This window comes from Macaca nemestrina, chromosome 7 (assembly GCF_043159975.1).
Source record: "Macaca nemestrina isolate mMacNem1 chromosome 7, mMacNem.hap1, whole genome shotgun sequence".
NCBI classification, from domain to species: Eukaryota; Metazoa; Chordata; class Mammalia; order Primates; family Cercopithecidae; genus Macaca; species Macaca nemestrina.
The window spans coordinates 87,207,242-87,222,870 of record NC_092131.1 but is presented as its reverse complement, the minus strand read 5'-3'; the positions used below and the strand labels follow the sequence as shown (position 1 = coordinate 87,222,870).

Below are 15,629 nucleotides of genomic sequence, written 5' to 3'. Positions count from 1 at the left end.
AGAATCTCTTGAACCTGAGAGGCGGAGGATGCGGTGAGCGGAGATCGCGCCACTGCACTTCAGCCTTTGCAACAAGAATAAATCTCCGTCTCACCAAAAAAAAAAAAAGAAAAAGAAAAAAAAAAGATCACGGTAGATGAATACATATCATAGATCATTTCGTGATTATTTGTTCCAAATAAACTTTAGTAGAAACTTTAGACAGTAGAAATAATAACTGTCATGAAAGGAGAAGCCACGTGCTCTGTCCACAGGCTGAGGACGACCTTGCTGCGGTTGACCGCTGCTGGCCGGGACTTGCGGGTCGCGGAGACGGCGGCGCCGCTATCGGAGACCACAAGGCGCGGGCAGAACGCAGGGTGGCGGCAGCGCCTCTCCATGCACCAGCGCCCCCAGATGCACCGACTGCAAGGGCAGTTGCACCGCCTCGGCTCCGCTGGCCCCCGCCGCGCCCAGCCTCGCGTCCACGTGGGACACAGACAGCTCCACACAGCCGGTGCACCGGTGTCGGAGAAACCCAAAAGGGGTGAGATTTAAGGCCACATCCCCTACAGGACCAAGACACTGGGAAGGACTGATGTGCCAGACACATTTTCCTCACTGCCTTCTTCTGCCCACCACCCCATTTTGTTCTTTTGTTCTCACTCCCTCCTTTCTGCCTCCCTAAAATCTTTTTTTCCTGAGTGGGATATCAGATTCAAAATTCTAAATTCACCATGGAGTACCGCTGAGGGCAGAATCAGACAATAGGTCAGGAGATCGAGACCATCCTGGTCAACATGGTGATACCCTATCTCTAATAAAAATACAAAAATTAGCTGGGCGTGGTGGCAGGCACCTGTAGTCCCAGTTGTTTTTTTTTTTTTTTTTGAGACGGAGTCTCGCTCTGTCACCCAGGCTGGAGTGCAGTGGCGGGATCTCAGCTCACTGCAAGCTCCGCCTCCCGGGTTTACGCCATTCTCCGGCCTCAGCCTCCCGAGTAGCTGGGACTACAGGCGCCCGCCACCTCGCCTGGCTAGTTTTTTGTATTTCTTAATAGAGACGGGGTTTCACCGTGTTAGCCAGAATGGTCTCGATCTCCTGACCTCGTGATCCGCCCGTCTCGGCCTCCCAAAGTGCAGGGATTACAGGCTTGAGCCACCGCGCCCGGCCTGTAGTCCCAGTTATTCGAGGGGTTGAGGCAGGAGAATCACTTGAACTCGGGAGGCAGAGGTTGCAGTGAGCTGAGATTGCGCCACTGCACTCCAGCCTGGCAACAGAGCAAGACTCCGTCTCAAAAAAAAAAAAAATTAGCCAAGCCTGGTGGCACATGCCTACAGTCCCTCCTACTTGGGAAGCTGATGTGGGAGGATCACTTGAGCCTGGGAGGCGGACGCTGCAGGGAGCCCAAATGGCACCAGTGCACTCCAGCCTGGGCAACAGAGTGACACTCTGCCTCAAAAAACAAACAAACAAAACAAAATCCCCCAAAAGAAAACTGAACGTTGAATATCTAGAGTAGACACCTCATTCTCATGGCCCTAAATCAGGAATGAGTAACCTAGGTAAAGGAAATCTACACACAGCATTTCATTAAGTACTCTTATTTTATTAATAAATACTCACTTATTTTGCTTAGTATGGTCTGATCATTTCAAGTTCCATACTCCAGACAACCAAATGTTTGCAAAAACAACTGAAAGTAGAAAACTCGTTGGCCGGGCGTGGTGGCTCACGCCTGTAATCCCAGCACTTTGGGAGGCCGAGGTGGGCGGATCACAAGGTCAGGAGATCGAGACCATGGTGAAACCCCGTCTCTACTAAAAATAGAAAAAATTAGCCGGGCGCAGGGGCGGGCGCCTGTAGTCCCAGCTACTCGGGAGGCTGAGGCAGGAGAATGGCGTGAACCCGGGAGGCGGAGCTTGCAGTGAGCCGAGATTGCGCCACTGCACTCCAGCCTGGGCGACAGAGCGAGACTCCGTCTCAAAAAAAAAAAAAAAAAAAAGAAAACTCGCATGAATTTAAATTTCAGTTCTATTTAACAGTTCAGCATAGCTGGCCACTGGTTATGTACCGGGCACTAGAGATAAAGATGGGTAGAGTTAGACACACAGTCTCTGCCCTGGACAAGCTTCTACCTTTCTTTTTTCTTCCTATTTGTACTTACCCACTTGTTTTGCAAGAGTGAAAAAAAAAAACTGTTCCTCGGGGACCAGTTGTCATATAAGGGTTTCACCCAGGTCTCAAGACTCTCTATGTCCAGCCCTTCACGTTCCAGTTTCAGCACTTGGTGTTCTGGAGGGTACTGTTGCCAGAGTCTGCATCTTCTGTCTAAACTTTTAGGGCCAAGGGACAGGCTGAGCTACACAGCCCCTCCATCGTTTAAGGAGCATGCGACAAATGAAAACGGAGGTGAAATAGCCAGTGAACACAGCGAACTGTGAGTTCTTCTTATTTATCCCATGTTGTTATTCCTGCCACTTTAATTACAAAGATATCATTAGGGAACAAGTGAATGTTGGTGATTTGAGTCTTTTCAGCATGATCAGGGAAGATGAAAGTCAACCCTAGGTCAAATTCCAACTTCATTGCTTAAAACTGGAAAACAAGCTTCTCTCTGTTCTCTGAGGAAATGAAAATAAAAGTCCTTTTCTCAATTGAAAGTATTCCCTCTATTTCCATTTATATTTTTTTCCTTAGGTCATAATTAATTCCTTTTTTTTTTTTTTTTTGAGACGGAGTCTTGCTCTGTTGCCCAGGCTGGAGTGCAGTAGCGTGATCTTGGTTCACGGCAACCCCTGCCTCCCGGGTTCAAGCGATTCTCCTGCCTCAGCCTCCCGAGTAGCTGGGACTACTATACAAAATTTTTGTATTTTTAGTAGAGACAGGGTTTCACTATGTTGGCCAGGCTGGTCTCCAACTCCTGACCTTGTGATCCACTCACCTTGGCCTCCCAAAGTGCTGGGATTACAGGTGTGAGCCACCACGCCTGGCCCATAATTCCTTTGTGTCTTTGTTTGACATTTGAAAGCTGTATTCTATAAGATTTTCCTTGACATGTACCAAGATTACTGACTCATTTAACTTATTTTTGTATGTGTGAGAACCCAGTTCTAAACTCCTGTAACAACAGTTTCGAAGTATCCTTTTTGTATTTAGTATTTCTGGTTCTAACAGTATAATTTCTTTCAGCAATGTCGTAAGTATGGCTAAACCCTTTGGTTTATGCATGCCTAACAGTGCCCACACCATGGCCAGCAATACCATGCAAGTCGAAGAGCCACCCAAGTCTCCTGAGAAAATGTGGCCTAAAGATGAAAATTTTGAACAGAGAAGCTCATTGGAGTGTGCTCAGAAGGCTGCAGAGCTTCGGTAAGAGTGTGGCACCCCATGCCTCAAACCAGAATGAACTGAAAAAGCTCATTTACACCTTTCCTCCATCTCAGAGGAAAGCAGAGTGTTTGGGATTAAATTCAATCTGAGTAGTAGACATGGAGTCCCTCATAGGTTAAGAAATGGATTAACCTGCGGGCACAGTGGATCACACCTGTAATCCCAGCACTTTGGGAGGCCGAGGCGGGCAGATCACTTGAGGTCAGGTGTTCGAGACCAGCTTTGCCAACATGGGGAAACCTGTCTCTACTAAAAATACAAAAATTAGCCAGGCATGGTGGCAGGCACCTGTAAATCCCAGCTACTAGGGAGGCTGAGGCAGGAGAATCACTTGAACCCGGGAGGCGGAGGTTGCAGTGAGCCGAGATCATGCCATTGCACGCCTAGGCGACAAGAACAAAACTTGGTCTCAAAAAAAAAAAAAAAAGGCCGGGCGCGGTGGCTCACGCCTGTAATCCCAGCACTTTGGGAGGCCGAGGCGGGCGGATCACAAGGTCAGGAGATCGAGACCACGGTGAAACCCCGTTTCTACTAAAAGTACAAAAAATTAGCCGGGCGCGGTGGCGGGCGCCTGTAGTCCCAGCTACTCAGGAGGCTGAGGCAGGAGAATGGCGTGAACCCGGGAGGCGGAGCTTGCAGTGAGCCGAGATTGCGCCACTGCACTCCAGCCTGGGCGACAGAGCGAGACTCTGTCTCAAAAAAAAAAGAAAAGAAAAGAAAAGAAAAGAAAAGAAAAGAAAAGAATTAACCTGCTGGGCGCAGTGGCTCACGCCTGTAATCCTAGCACTTTGGGAGAACAAGGCAGCTGGATCACCTGAGATCGGGAGTTCAAGACCAGCCTGGCCAACATGGTGAAACCCCATCTCTACTAAAAATACAAAAAAAATTAGGGGGTGTGGTGGCCAGCACCTGTAATCCCAGCAACTCAGGAGGCTGAGGCAGGAAAATCCCTTGAACCTGGGAGGCCGAGATTGCAGTGAGCCGAGATTGCACCATTGCACTCCAGCCTGGGCAACAAGAACAAAACTCTGTCAAAAAAAAAAAAAGAAAGATAGAAAAGAAAGAAGGGAGAGGAGGGGGTGGGATGGGACGGGAGGGAGAGGAGAAAGAAAGAAAGAGAGAGAGAGGGAGGGAGGGAGGAAAGAAAGTAAGAGAGAGAGAGGAAGGAAGGAAAGAAGGACGGGAGGGAGGGAAGGAGGGAGGGATTAACCTAAAGGGGATGTTTATGTATAATAGGATATTTGCTGCTTCACTATATAGAAGGAAAACTACTTCATCCTCATCACCAGATAGGGATTCTTAGCCCTCTCTGTGCATCAAGTCCTGGATAACTTTTTTAAAAATATATTTTTCAGACAAGTTTTAGTTTTATAGCAAAATTAAGCAGGAAATAGAGTCACTGTATACCCACTGCCTCCATACCCACACAGCCTCCCCAACTGTCAACAACCCATACCAGAGTGGTGCATTTGTTACAATCAGTGAAACTACATTGACATATCATTACATTGACCGTCATTTAATAGTTTACATTAGGGTTAACTCTTGGTGTTATACATTCCATGGGTTTTGACAAATGTATAAGGACATGTATCCATCATTATAGCATCATACAGAATAGCCTCACTGCCATAAAAATCCTCTGTGTTCCACCTAGTCATGTCTTTTACCTCCAGCCCTGGCAAGCACTGATCTTTTTACTGTCTCCAGTTTTGCCTCTTCTAGAACGTCATATAGTTGGGATTATATAGTATGTGGCCTTTTCAGATTGGCTTCTTTCACTTAGTAACATGCATTTAAGTTTCCTCCATGTCTTTTAATGGTTTGAAAGCTCATTTTTTCAAAACACCAAATAACATTCAATTGTCTATATGTACCAGTTTATTTATCCATTCAGCTACTGAAGGATGTCTTAGTTGCTTCCAAGTTTTGGCAATTATGAATAAAGCTGCTATTAACATTATGTGTAGTTTTTTGTATGGATATAAGTTTTCAACCTGGAGACATTTTAAAACCACAGATCCAGGCCCGGTGTGGTGGCTTACGCCTGTAATCCCAGTACTTTGGGAGGCCAAGGTGGGTGTATCATTTGTCGTCAGGAGATCGAGAACAGCCTGGGCAACATGGTGAATCCCCATCTCTCCTGAAAATACAAAAATTAGCCGGGTGTGGTGACTCATGCCTGTAATTCCAGCTACTCGGGAGGCTGAGGCAGGAGAATAGCTTGAACCCGGGAGGCAGGGGTTGCAGTGGGCCAAGATCACGCTACTACTGCACTCCAGCCTGGGCAACAGAGCAAGACTCCGTCTCAAAATAAATAAATAAATAAATAAATAAATAAATAAATAAATAATAGATTCCTGGGCCCCATCTCTGAGATTCCCTTTCAATTATTTGGGGGTAGAATTCAGGCAGTGTAATTTTAAGATCGCTCCAGGTTATTCTAATAAGCAGCTAGACAGGGACTCAATGAGATAGAGTGGAGTGAACTCAAATCCTCCCCAGTGTCTCTTTCAATCTTTCAAACAATAAAGAAAACGTGAGCTCCTAGGTTCAGGAATAATAGTCTTCTTTTTTTTTTTTTTTTGAGACAGAGTCTCACTTTGTTGCCCAGGCTGAAGTGTAGTGGCACCTTGTCAGCTCATGGCAACCTGTCTCCCAGGTTCAAGCATATTCTCCTGCCTCAGCCTTCTGAGTAGCTGGGATTACAGGCATCCACCACCTTGCCTGGCTAATTTTTTTTTTTTGAGACGGAGTCTCGCTCTGTCGCCCAGGCTGGAGTGCAGTGGCCGCCTCTCAGCTCACTGCAAGCTCCACCTCCCGGGTTCACGCCATTCCCCTGCCTCAGCCTCCCGAGTAGCTGGGACTACCGGCGCCCACCACCTCGCCCGGCTAGTTTTTTTTTTTGGTATTTTTTTAGTAGAGACGGGGTTTCACCTTGCTAGCCAGGATGGTCTTGATCTTGTGACCTCGTGATCTGCCCGTCTTGGCCTCCCAAAGTGCTGGGATTACAGGCTTGAGCCACCGCGCCCGGCCTAATTTTTATATTTTTAGTAGAGACAGGGTTTCACCATGTTGGCCAGGCTGGTCTCGAACTCCTGACCTCAGGTGATCTGCCTGCCTTGGCCTCCCAAAGTGCTGGGATTACAGACGTGAGTCACTGCTCCCGGCCTAATCTTCTATTATTTTATTTTATTATTTTTTTCTTTTCCGAGACAGAGACTCACTCTGTCACCCAGGCTGGAGTGCAGTGGTGCAAACTCAGCTCACTGCAACCTCCACCTGCCAGGTTCAGGTGATTCTCCTGCCTCAGCCTCCCGAGTAGCTGGGACTACAGGTGTGCGCCACCATGCACAGCTAATTTTTGTATTTTTAGTAGAGACGGGGTTTCACCACGTTGGCCAGGATGGTCTCAATGTCTTGACCTCGTGATCCACCCGCCTCAGCCTTCCAAAGTGCTGGGATTATAAGCGTGAGCCACTGTGCCGGGTGTATTTTACTATTATTATTATTATCATTATTTTTTGAGACAGAGTCTCGCTCTGTTGTCGCCAGGCTGGATGGAGTGCAGTGGTGCAATCTCAACTCACTGCAACCTCCTCCTCCCAGGTTCAAGCGATTCTCCTGCCTCAGCCTCCTGAGTAGCTGAGACTACAGGTGCACACCCCCCACGCTCCACTAATTTTTGTATTTTTAGTAGAGATGGGGTCTCATCATGTTGGCCAGGATGGTCTTGTAATGCCCAGACTGTTTGTTCCCCAAAGAAGACCACCAGAGTCCAGAGTCAAAGCCAAGCGGCAAGGATCTTTACTACAAGTTCGAACCTGGTCCTTCCATTCCACAGCATACAAGAGGGCCCCGAACAACGCGAGCGTTTGCTTTTTATAGCCCGAAAGTTGCAGGGGAACAAAGAAATTCCTTTTGGCTCCCGCGCTTTCAGTAACCTTGAACGGCTGTCTCCTTATTGGAGACTTTCCAGGTGGTGTTTGTACTGGGCTCAGGGAGTTTGAGAGATATATGGCGGTATGTGGTGGGATGGGAGGATGGGATGTGTTTGTACTAGGCTCAGGGAGTTTTGAGCCCGGGGCTGAGGAATGTGCCCAGCTCCTTTCAGTCTCAATCTCTTGACCTCGTGATCTGCCTGCCTCAACTTCCCAAAGTGTTGGGATTACAGGCCTGAGCCACTGCACTCGGCCACTACTGTTATTTTTTGAGACAGAGTCTCACTCTGTTGCCCAAGCTGGAGTGCAGTGACGTGATTTCGGCTCACTGCAACCTCAGCCTCCCGGAGTTCAAGCGATTCTCTTGCCCAGCGTTCATAGTAGTTGGGATTACAGGCTTTTGCCACCACACCCGTCTGATTTTTGTATTTTTAGTAAAGACGAGGTTTTGCCATGTTGCCCAGGCTGGTCTCCAACTCCCGACCTCAGGCCATCTGCCCGCCTCAGCCTCCCAAAGTGCTGGGATTATAGGCGTGAGCCACAGTGCCTGGTTCATAATCTTCTTTTTAAGTTTTCTAGCACATTCAAACCTCACTGGCTTCTCTAAGGAAACAAGGCTGAGACCTAGCTTGACATTGCAAGGTTTATGAGAAATTATGAACACCATCATTTTAAAAAGTAGTTATTATCTTTTCTCAGAACATAAGCTTAAGGTTAGTGATCTCTATCAAATCTTGGCTGGCGTGATGAGAAATGGGAGAAAGGACATTATTTACTAGAGTGTACATACACATACTTCTGTTCTAGTATGGGGAAGGGGGAGGCAAGAGACAAGAGGGAGGTATTCTTATTGGGGCACAGTCAAGGAGAAAATGTCTTTAATTCTGTCCATGTTCAGACAGAATAATTTAGCACCTTTCTCTGCAGAGCTTCCATTAAAGAGAAGGTAGAGCTGATTCGACTTAAGAAGCTCTTACATGAAAGAAATGCCTCATTGGTTATGACAAAAGCACAATTAACAGAAGTTCAAGAGGTGAGTTGCCACCATGAGCTGTGCTTTCTTGGTGGGGGGAACCCCAAATAAGAGATTCCTATTATTTTCTCCATTTTACATATGGGAAGCCACAATTCAGAAAGACTAAGTTACTTGTCTAAGGTCACACAATTTATAAGTGATATTCAAATCCAAGCCTTACAGCTTGGAGTATATTCTTTTCCCAGTATTTCCCATTATTTCTCTATTAAGAGGAAGGCTCAAGCTCTGCCTGCTAAGGTGAAATAGAGTGGAGTTAACTTGTGTAAGGGTTAAGGTCCCCTACAAAGACCACAAACCAGAATGTGATTAAATTAGGAAGCCAAAAAGCACAGGGGAAGGGAAGGAAACTAGCCTTTTAGCACTTTCTGTGAGCTGCACTCTGTCCCGGATATTTACCGTCATTATATTTTCTAAGCCTGACGACTGCCCTCAGGGTAAGTACATTTAGCATTATCACACATTAGAAACTAATATCTGATTGGTGGAAATAGAGTATCAAGGGTCAAAGTAACGTCAGCACCATCCTTTTATTGAACAAATATCTATCCAGTACCTGGAATTGCAAAGCACAGGGATACAGAGATTACAAAGATAAATAAGATAACATCTGCCTTCAAGGCGTTTATAGGAATGAGAGAACAAGTAAACAAATTCAACTATGCGTATGCAGAGTATGGGCAGGACACAAAAGAGAGAGTAGTCAGACTCACCAGTGGGTGAGGTGCTGATATGGCTTTGATGAGTGGAGGAACACCAGGGCTCTTGTCTCACGTGAATTAGATAAAACGACAGGGACACATGTGGAGCGGCTTTAAGGAGCGGAGAGTTTAATAGGCAAGAAAGAAGGGAGAACAAAGACGGAAGAAGCTCCCCTCTACAGACACAAAGGGAGGAATATTCCAAAGCCGAGAGAAAAGACCCATGTGCGGGGGAAAAGTGGCTGCTTATATAAGTAGGCAGGAGGAGGTGGTGTCTGATTTGCATAGGGCTCAGGGATTGGTTTGACCACGCATGTCGCTCATGTAGCCTGTGGAAAAAACTGGCCCTCCTACCCTAGCCTTAAAAGTATGCAAATACAGGGCGCCATGATGTTACACACACGTGGGGATTGGTGGGGGTGGCCATGTTGCCAGGGACATGTTGGGGCAAGGGCAGGAAGACGAGGGCGGGAATCGCCATGTTTGGGTGGACCCAGTTTCTAAAGACCTATATTTGCATATCAAAGGTTGCCTGCCCGGCTGTAAGAGCCGGGGCTTTCCTGTTAGACAAAAAACGTTTCTGGAGCTGCTTTAAAGGACGTGAAAACTTTCCAAGTACCGCTTTTTCTCTCTATCTGCCTAAAATTAGTTTTAATAACTCCTATAACAGTGCTAGATCAGAAAAGGATGGGTGCCGTGGCTCGAGCCTGTAAACCCAGCACTTTGGGAGGTCAAGGAGGGAGGATAACTTGAGCCCAGGAATTCGAGACCAGCCCAGACAACATGGCGAAACCTCATCTCTACCGAAAATACAAAAATTAGCCGGGCATCGTGATATGTGCCTGTGTCCTAGCTACTCTGGAGGCTGAGGCAGAAGGATTGCTTGAGTGCTCCAGCCCAGGAGGCAGAGGTTGCAGTGAGCCGAGATCCTGATACCGCACTCCAGCCTGGGTGACAGCGTGAGATTTTGTCTCAAAAAAAGAAAAAAGAAAAGAATTGATAAAGGAATAGATTTGTGAGTTAAATACTGAAATATTAAAAGATTAGCATGTGTTAATAAGTGTGCAAGAGAAAGGAGGGGCTTTCCGTGAGAGCAGAGGTGAGAAACATCAGGAACCTGGTCATGGAGAACACACTAAGAATTTTTTTCTTGTTGTCATTAAAGACAGAACATGCTAGGAATTTAGACTTTATGCCATAGACAGCAGAGAGCTGTGTGAAAGGGTTTTAAGCAAGTTGATACCATCAATTTTTTTTTTTTCTCTCAAAAAGATTACTTGAACTTTAAAAAAAAAAAAAAAGATTGGGAGGCCGAGGCGGGTGGATCATCTGAGGTCAGGAGTCTGAGACCAGCCTGGCCAACATGGTATTTTAGTCTCTACTAAAATACAAAAATTAGCTGGGTGTGGTGGGGGCACCTGTAATCTCAGCTACTTGGGAGGCAGAGGCAGGAGAATTGCTTGAACCTGGGAGGCGGAGTTTGCAGTGAGCCGAGATTGTGCCACAGCACTCCAGCCTGGGTGACAGAGTGAGACTGTCTCAAAAACAAAAACAAAAACTTACCTCTCATGTTTGCTACAGAGATTAAATGAGATAATATATGTGAAATGATTATAATGATCATCATGTAGCAGGTAATGAAACACATAGTAACATATAACACATAACAACTACTCAACTAATTATACCTGTTGTTATGATCATTATTTTTTTTTCTAAAACCGAGGCGATCTTTCTGAAGCATGCTAAGTAATAGTACCTAGTTTAAGATTAAACATTTTTCTTGGATAATCCGCTAAGTACAATGCAAATGTGAATAAATGACCCTTCATTATTTTTTGAGAAATGGTGTGAAAGATTGCAATCACATACTACTTGGCAAGCTAGGGCAGGGGAAAAATAGCAACAATTAGTAAACAAGTACACAAATTGACTTGTTTTGTGGGATTTTTATAATGTCTTTAAAAACGTTAAGCATTTATATTACAGTCATAAATATATCGTGAAATTGATAAATTAATAAAATAATAATAATTTCTTTCTTCCAGGCATACGAAACCTTGCTCCAGAAGGTACTTAATGAGAATTGAGTCTCCGTTTCTTTGTAACCAGAAAAATCAAACTCAAAGAAATCTATGTTCATCTCCAAGTAACATAACACCAGAATTTAGCTAACTAAATCAATGTTATTATGTCATATAGTTTCTGTTAAAAATGATACTATTATCAAAAGATACTTATTGCACTGTTTTCATAAAAGTTGAAATATGAGATTGGAGTTGAGAAATATTTGGCGTGGAATTTTTAAGCCTATTGCTGAAGCAAATTATAGTATTTGCTCAAAACTTGAGTATTCTTCAAGCATGTGTGAAGTGATGAGATATAAACAAAGTTGTTGCCAGTGTTCTCAGATGGTCTTAAATATTTGGCCTTATTCACCACTGTGAGTGGGCTGCATGTGAAGCTGGGTGAATGTCTGTGCTTAAGAATCACCACTAAGACAGGGTTCCAAACGAGACCACCCAGCTGTGCCTCACCAGAGGAGTCCACCAGAAACACACAGAGAACTTCTAGAGTTAACATGTCACTTTTCTAGGTACAAACGGAGAAATAAGTCATCATAAAAAAACAGTCAAATAGCTTAGAAAGTGAAGGCAGCTTTGGAAGGTGGCAACTAATTTAGAACTAGGGATTAATTTGAACCTTGAGAAAATTCAGGCTCAGGGGCCAGGCACGGTGGCTCACGCCTGTAATCCCAGCACATTGAGGGGCCAAGGCAGGTGGATGACCTGAGGTCAGGAGTTCGAGACCAGCCTGGCCAACATGGAGAAACCCCATCTCTATTAAAAATACAAAAATTAGCCGGACGTGGTGGCTCATGCCTGTAATCCCAGCTACTTAGCAGGCTGAGGCAGGAGAATTGCTTGAACCCGGTAGGCAGAGGTTGCAGTGAGCCAAGCACCATTGCACTCCAGCCTGGGCAACAGAGCGAGACTGTCTCAATAAATAAATAACTAAATACAAGAAAAGAAAATTAAGGCTCAAATGATGTACTAAAATTGCCCAGAATGGAAAACCCTACCTACCAGGGAAATTATACTTCCAGAGAAATGCTAGGGTGAAAAACAGGGTAAACTAACAGTACAAAGTTAATACACTATTAATCATAGTCATTCTTTGTGACATCTATTAGAGAATGCTAGGGTTGCTGGTGTCTGGAGACCACTCGTGCTGAGTGATATGACCATTCCTAGAGGTACTTTCCTTTTGCCCCAGAATCAGGGAATCCTGAGTGCAGCCCATGAGGCCCTCCTCAACCAAGTGAATGAGCTCAGGGCAGAGCTGAAGGAAGAAAGCAAGAAGGCTATGAGCTTGAAGAGCCAACTGGAAGATGTGTCTATCTTGCAGATGACTCTGAAGGAGGTAAATAATAATAGTTGAAAGATACCATCTACATTTCAACTTCAGGGATGTTAGAATGTGTATCTTAGCAACAATATGAGTATTGCATTCTTTCAAAGGACAAAAACGAAGCTCCAAGTGGTTAAATCATTTGTTTTAGATTACACCATTAGGGGCAAAGCTCGGATTTATACTTATGTCTGTTTTCCAAAGTCCTTGCTCTTTCATAATGTTTTGCTGCTTCCCTAACAGTAGAAACCCAGAGACAATGAAGATTTATTTTGGAAAATCCTCATTAATTCCAATGAAAGTTTCTAGCCAACCTTCAATTGGTTCAAGTCTTTCTAGTTGAATGGCTTCTCATAGACATTGGAGATGGCGATAGAAAGGCTCTCACCCACACCCCTCCCTGCCATGGAAAAGGGAAATCCTGTGCGGGGGAATAGATTTTTAAATTTTATCTCAAGGACTACTATCACTCTTAGTTTCAGGAGAGAGTTGAAGATTTGGAAACAGAACGAAAATTGCTGAATGACAATTATGACAAACTCTTAGAAAAGTGAGTACCACATTTGGGTCCCAGAGCATTGTTACTATGAAAGACGTTATAGAAAGTTCATTCCTAATACCTAGCATTAATAAATATATGGGGAAATTGGTACTCAATATTGTTAGTGAGAATATACATTGGCAGCCTTTTGGAAGGGAATTTAACACTATTAAAATGTTAAATGTGCATATCTTTTTTCTTTCCTTTTTTTCTTTTTGAGGTGGAGTCTCGCTCTGCTACCCAGGCTGGAGTGCAGTGGTGCGATCTTGGCTCACTGCAACCTCTGCGATCCGGGTTCAAGCAATTCTCCTGCCTCTTCTGCCTTTTTTTTTTTTTTTTTAACCGGCAATTCCTTTTTCTTTTTTTGAGACATAATCTCTCTCTGTCATCCAGGCTGGAATACAGTGGCATTCTAGGCTTACTGCAGCCCCAGTCTCCCAGGCTCAAGCAATCCTCCCACCTCAGCCTCCCCAGTAGCTGGGACTACAGGTGTGCGCTGCCACACCTGGCTAATTTTTTTCTATTTTTTGTAGAGACAGGGTTTTTTCAGGTTGCCCAGGCTGGTCTCAAACTCCTGGGCTCAGGTTATCTGCCTGCATCAGCCTCCCAAAATGCTGGGATTACAGGCATGAGCCACCATGTCTGCCAAATTTTTTGGGGAGGCGGTGGGGAATCAAAATGAAAAAATTCTCTTTTTTTTTTTTTTTTTTGAGACGGAGTCTCGCTCTGCCGCCCAGGCTGGAGTGCAGTGGCCAGATCTCGGCTCACTGCAAGCTCTGCCTCCCGGGTTCACGCCATTCTCCTGCCTCAGCCTCCTGAGTAGCTGGGACTACAGGCGCCCGCCACCTCGCCCGGCTAGTTTTTTGTATTTTTTAGTAGAGATGGGGTTTCACCGTGTCAGCCAGGATGGTCTCGATCTCCTGACCTCGTGATCCGCCCGTCTCGGCCTCCCAAAGTGCTGGGATTACAGGCTTGAGCCACCGCGCCCGGCCAAAAATTCTCTTGTGTATGTGCAAATATATATAAGAAGAATGTTGCTGGGTGCAGCAGCTCACACCTGTAATCCTAGCACTTAAGGATGCAGAGGTGGGAGAATAACTTGAGCCTAGTAGTTCGAGACCTGTCTGGGCAATATAGTGAGACCCTGTTCTCCACAAAAAGGGGAAAAAAAAAAAAGGAATATTAATTACTGCCCTGTTAGTAATAGCAAAAAAACAAAAATAAATAAACAAACAAAAAGGAAATCGCTGATAAAAGATTGATTACATAAAGCATGTTGCTTCCTCACAATGAAGTGCTATGCAGCTGTTAAAAATGAGATAGATGGCTGGGCGCGGTGGCTCATGCCTGTAATCCTAGCATTTTGGGAGGCCAAGGCGGCCGGATCACGAGGTCAGGAGTTCAAGACCAGCCTGACCAACATGACAAAGCCCCGTCTCTACTGAAAATACAAAAATTAGCTGGGCGTGGTGGCGCGCACCTGTAATCCCAGCTGCTCAGATGACTGAGGCAGGAGAATCGCTTGAACCCGGGAGGCGGAGGTTGCAGCGAGCTGAGATTGCGCCACTGGACTCCAGCCTGGCCGACAGAGCGAGACTCCATCTCAAAAAAAAAAAAAAAAAAAAAAGAGAGATAGATATATTGTTAAAAGAAAAAGCAAGCTGAAAATGAATATGTTAACTCTGACATGGTTTATGTTATGTATCTGTATGTTTCCACAAACCTTTAATGAGATAAGAGGATTCGAATAAAGCAAGGGACACCTTCACCTTCACTTTTATTCTTTTTTTTTTTTTTTTTTGAGATGGGGTTTCACTCCGTTACCTAGGCTGGAGTGCAGTGGTGTCAGCTCACTGTGATCACCACCTCTCAGACTTAAGCAATCTTCCCACCTCAGCCTCCCAAGGAGCTGGGACCACAGGTGCACACCACCATGCCTGGTTAATTTTTGTATTTTTTGTAGAGATGGTGTTTTGCCATGTTGCCCAGGCTGGTCTTGAACTCCCAGGCTCAAGTGATTTTCCCACCTCAGCCTCCCGAGTAGCTGGGACCACAGGCACACGCCGCCACACCTGGCTAATAGTTTCTATATTGTGCAGAGACGGGGTTTTGCCAGATTGCCCAGGCTGGTCTCCAACTCCTGGGCTCAAGTGATCTGCTTGCCTCGGCCTTCCAAAGCGTTGGGATTACAGGCGTGAGCCACCACCCTGGCCTATTTTATATGCTGATATATTATTCTAATTTTTCACAATGAATATGTATTCATGCATTAATTTTATAATTAAAAATAACTGGAAGTGGCCTGGCATGGTGGCTTATTCCTGTAATCCCAGCACTTTGGGAGGCTGAGGCAGGAGGATCTCTGGAGCTCAGGGGTTCACGACCAGCCTGTGCAACATGACGAAACCCCCTCCACAAATTATTTTGAAAATTAGCCGGCCGGGCACAGAGAATCACTTGAACCCAGGAGGCAGAGGTTGCGGTGAGCCGAGATCAGGCCATTGCACTCCAACCTGGGCAACAAGAGCAAAACTCCATCTCAAAAAAAAGAAAAATTAGCTGGGCAGCTGGGCACAGTGGCTCACGCCTGTACTCCTATCCCTTTGGGAGGCCAAGGTGGGCAGATTGCC

General features: G+C 45.4%; 1 protein-coding gene across 1 annotated transcript; it reads left to right on the top strand.

The window, feature by feature from the left end:
• Positions 1-261: 261 nt before the first annotated feature.
• Positions 262-14,575, top strand: LOC139364351 (X-linked retinitis pigmentosa GTPase regulator-interacting protein 1-like). Its single transcript, XM_071100502.1, has 7 exons — positions 262-526; positions 2,323-2,419; positions 3,220-3,351; positions 8,241-8,346; positions 11,096-11,119; positions 12,324-12,470; positions 12,935-14,575. Exons 1-7 carry the CDS (start codon positions 379-381, stop codon positions 13,010-13,012), a joined length of 732 nt encoding a protein of 243 aa, XP_070956603.1. The 5' UTR covers positions 262-378; the 3' UTR covers positions 13,013-14,575.
• Positions 14,576-15,629: the final 1,054 nt, after the last annotated feature.

Excerpts from the sequence above, each read along its gene's own strand:
- LOC139364351 (XM_071100502.1), top strand. The coding sequence starts at position 379 with ATGCACCAGCGCCCCCAGATGCACCGACTGCAAGGGCAGTTGCACCGC. Across the intron at positions 527-2,322 it reads GTCGGAGAAACCCAAAAGGG|GGCCAAGGGACAGGCTGAGC; the intron begins GTGAGATTTAAG and ends CTAAACTTTTAG. Across the intron at positions 12,471-12,934 it reads TGCAGATGACTCTGAAGGAG|TTTCAGGAGAGAGTTGAAGA; the intron begins GTAAATAATAAT and ends TATCACTCTTAG.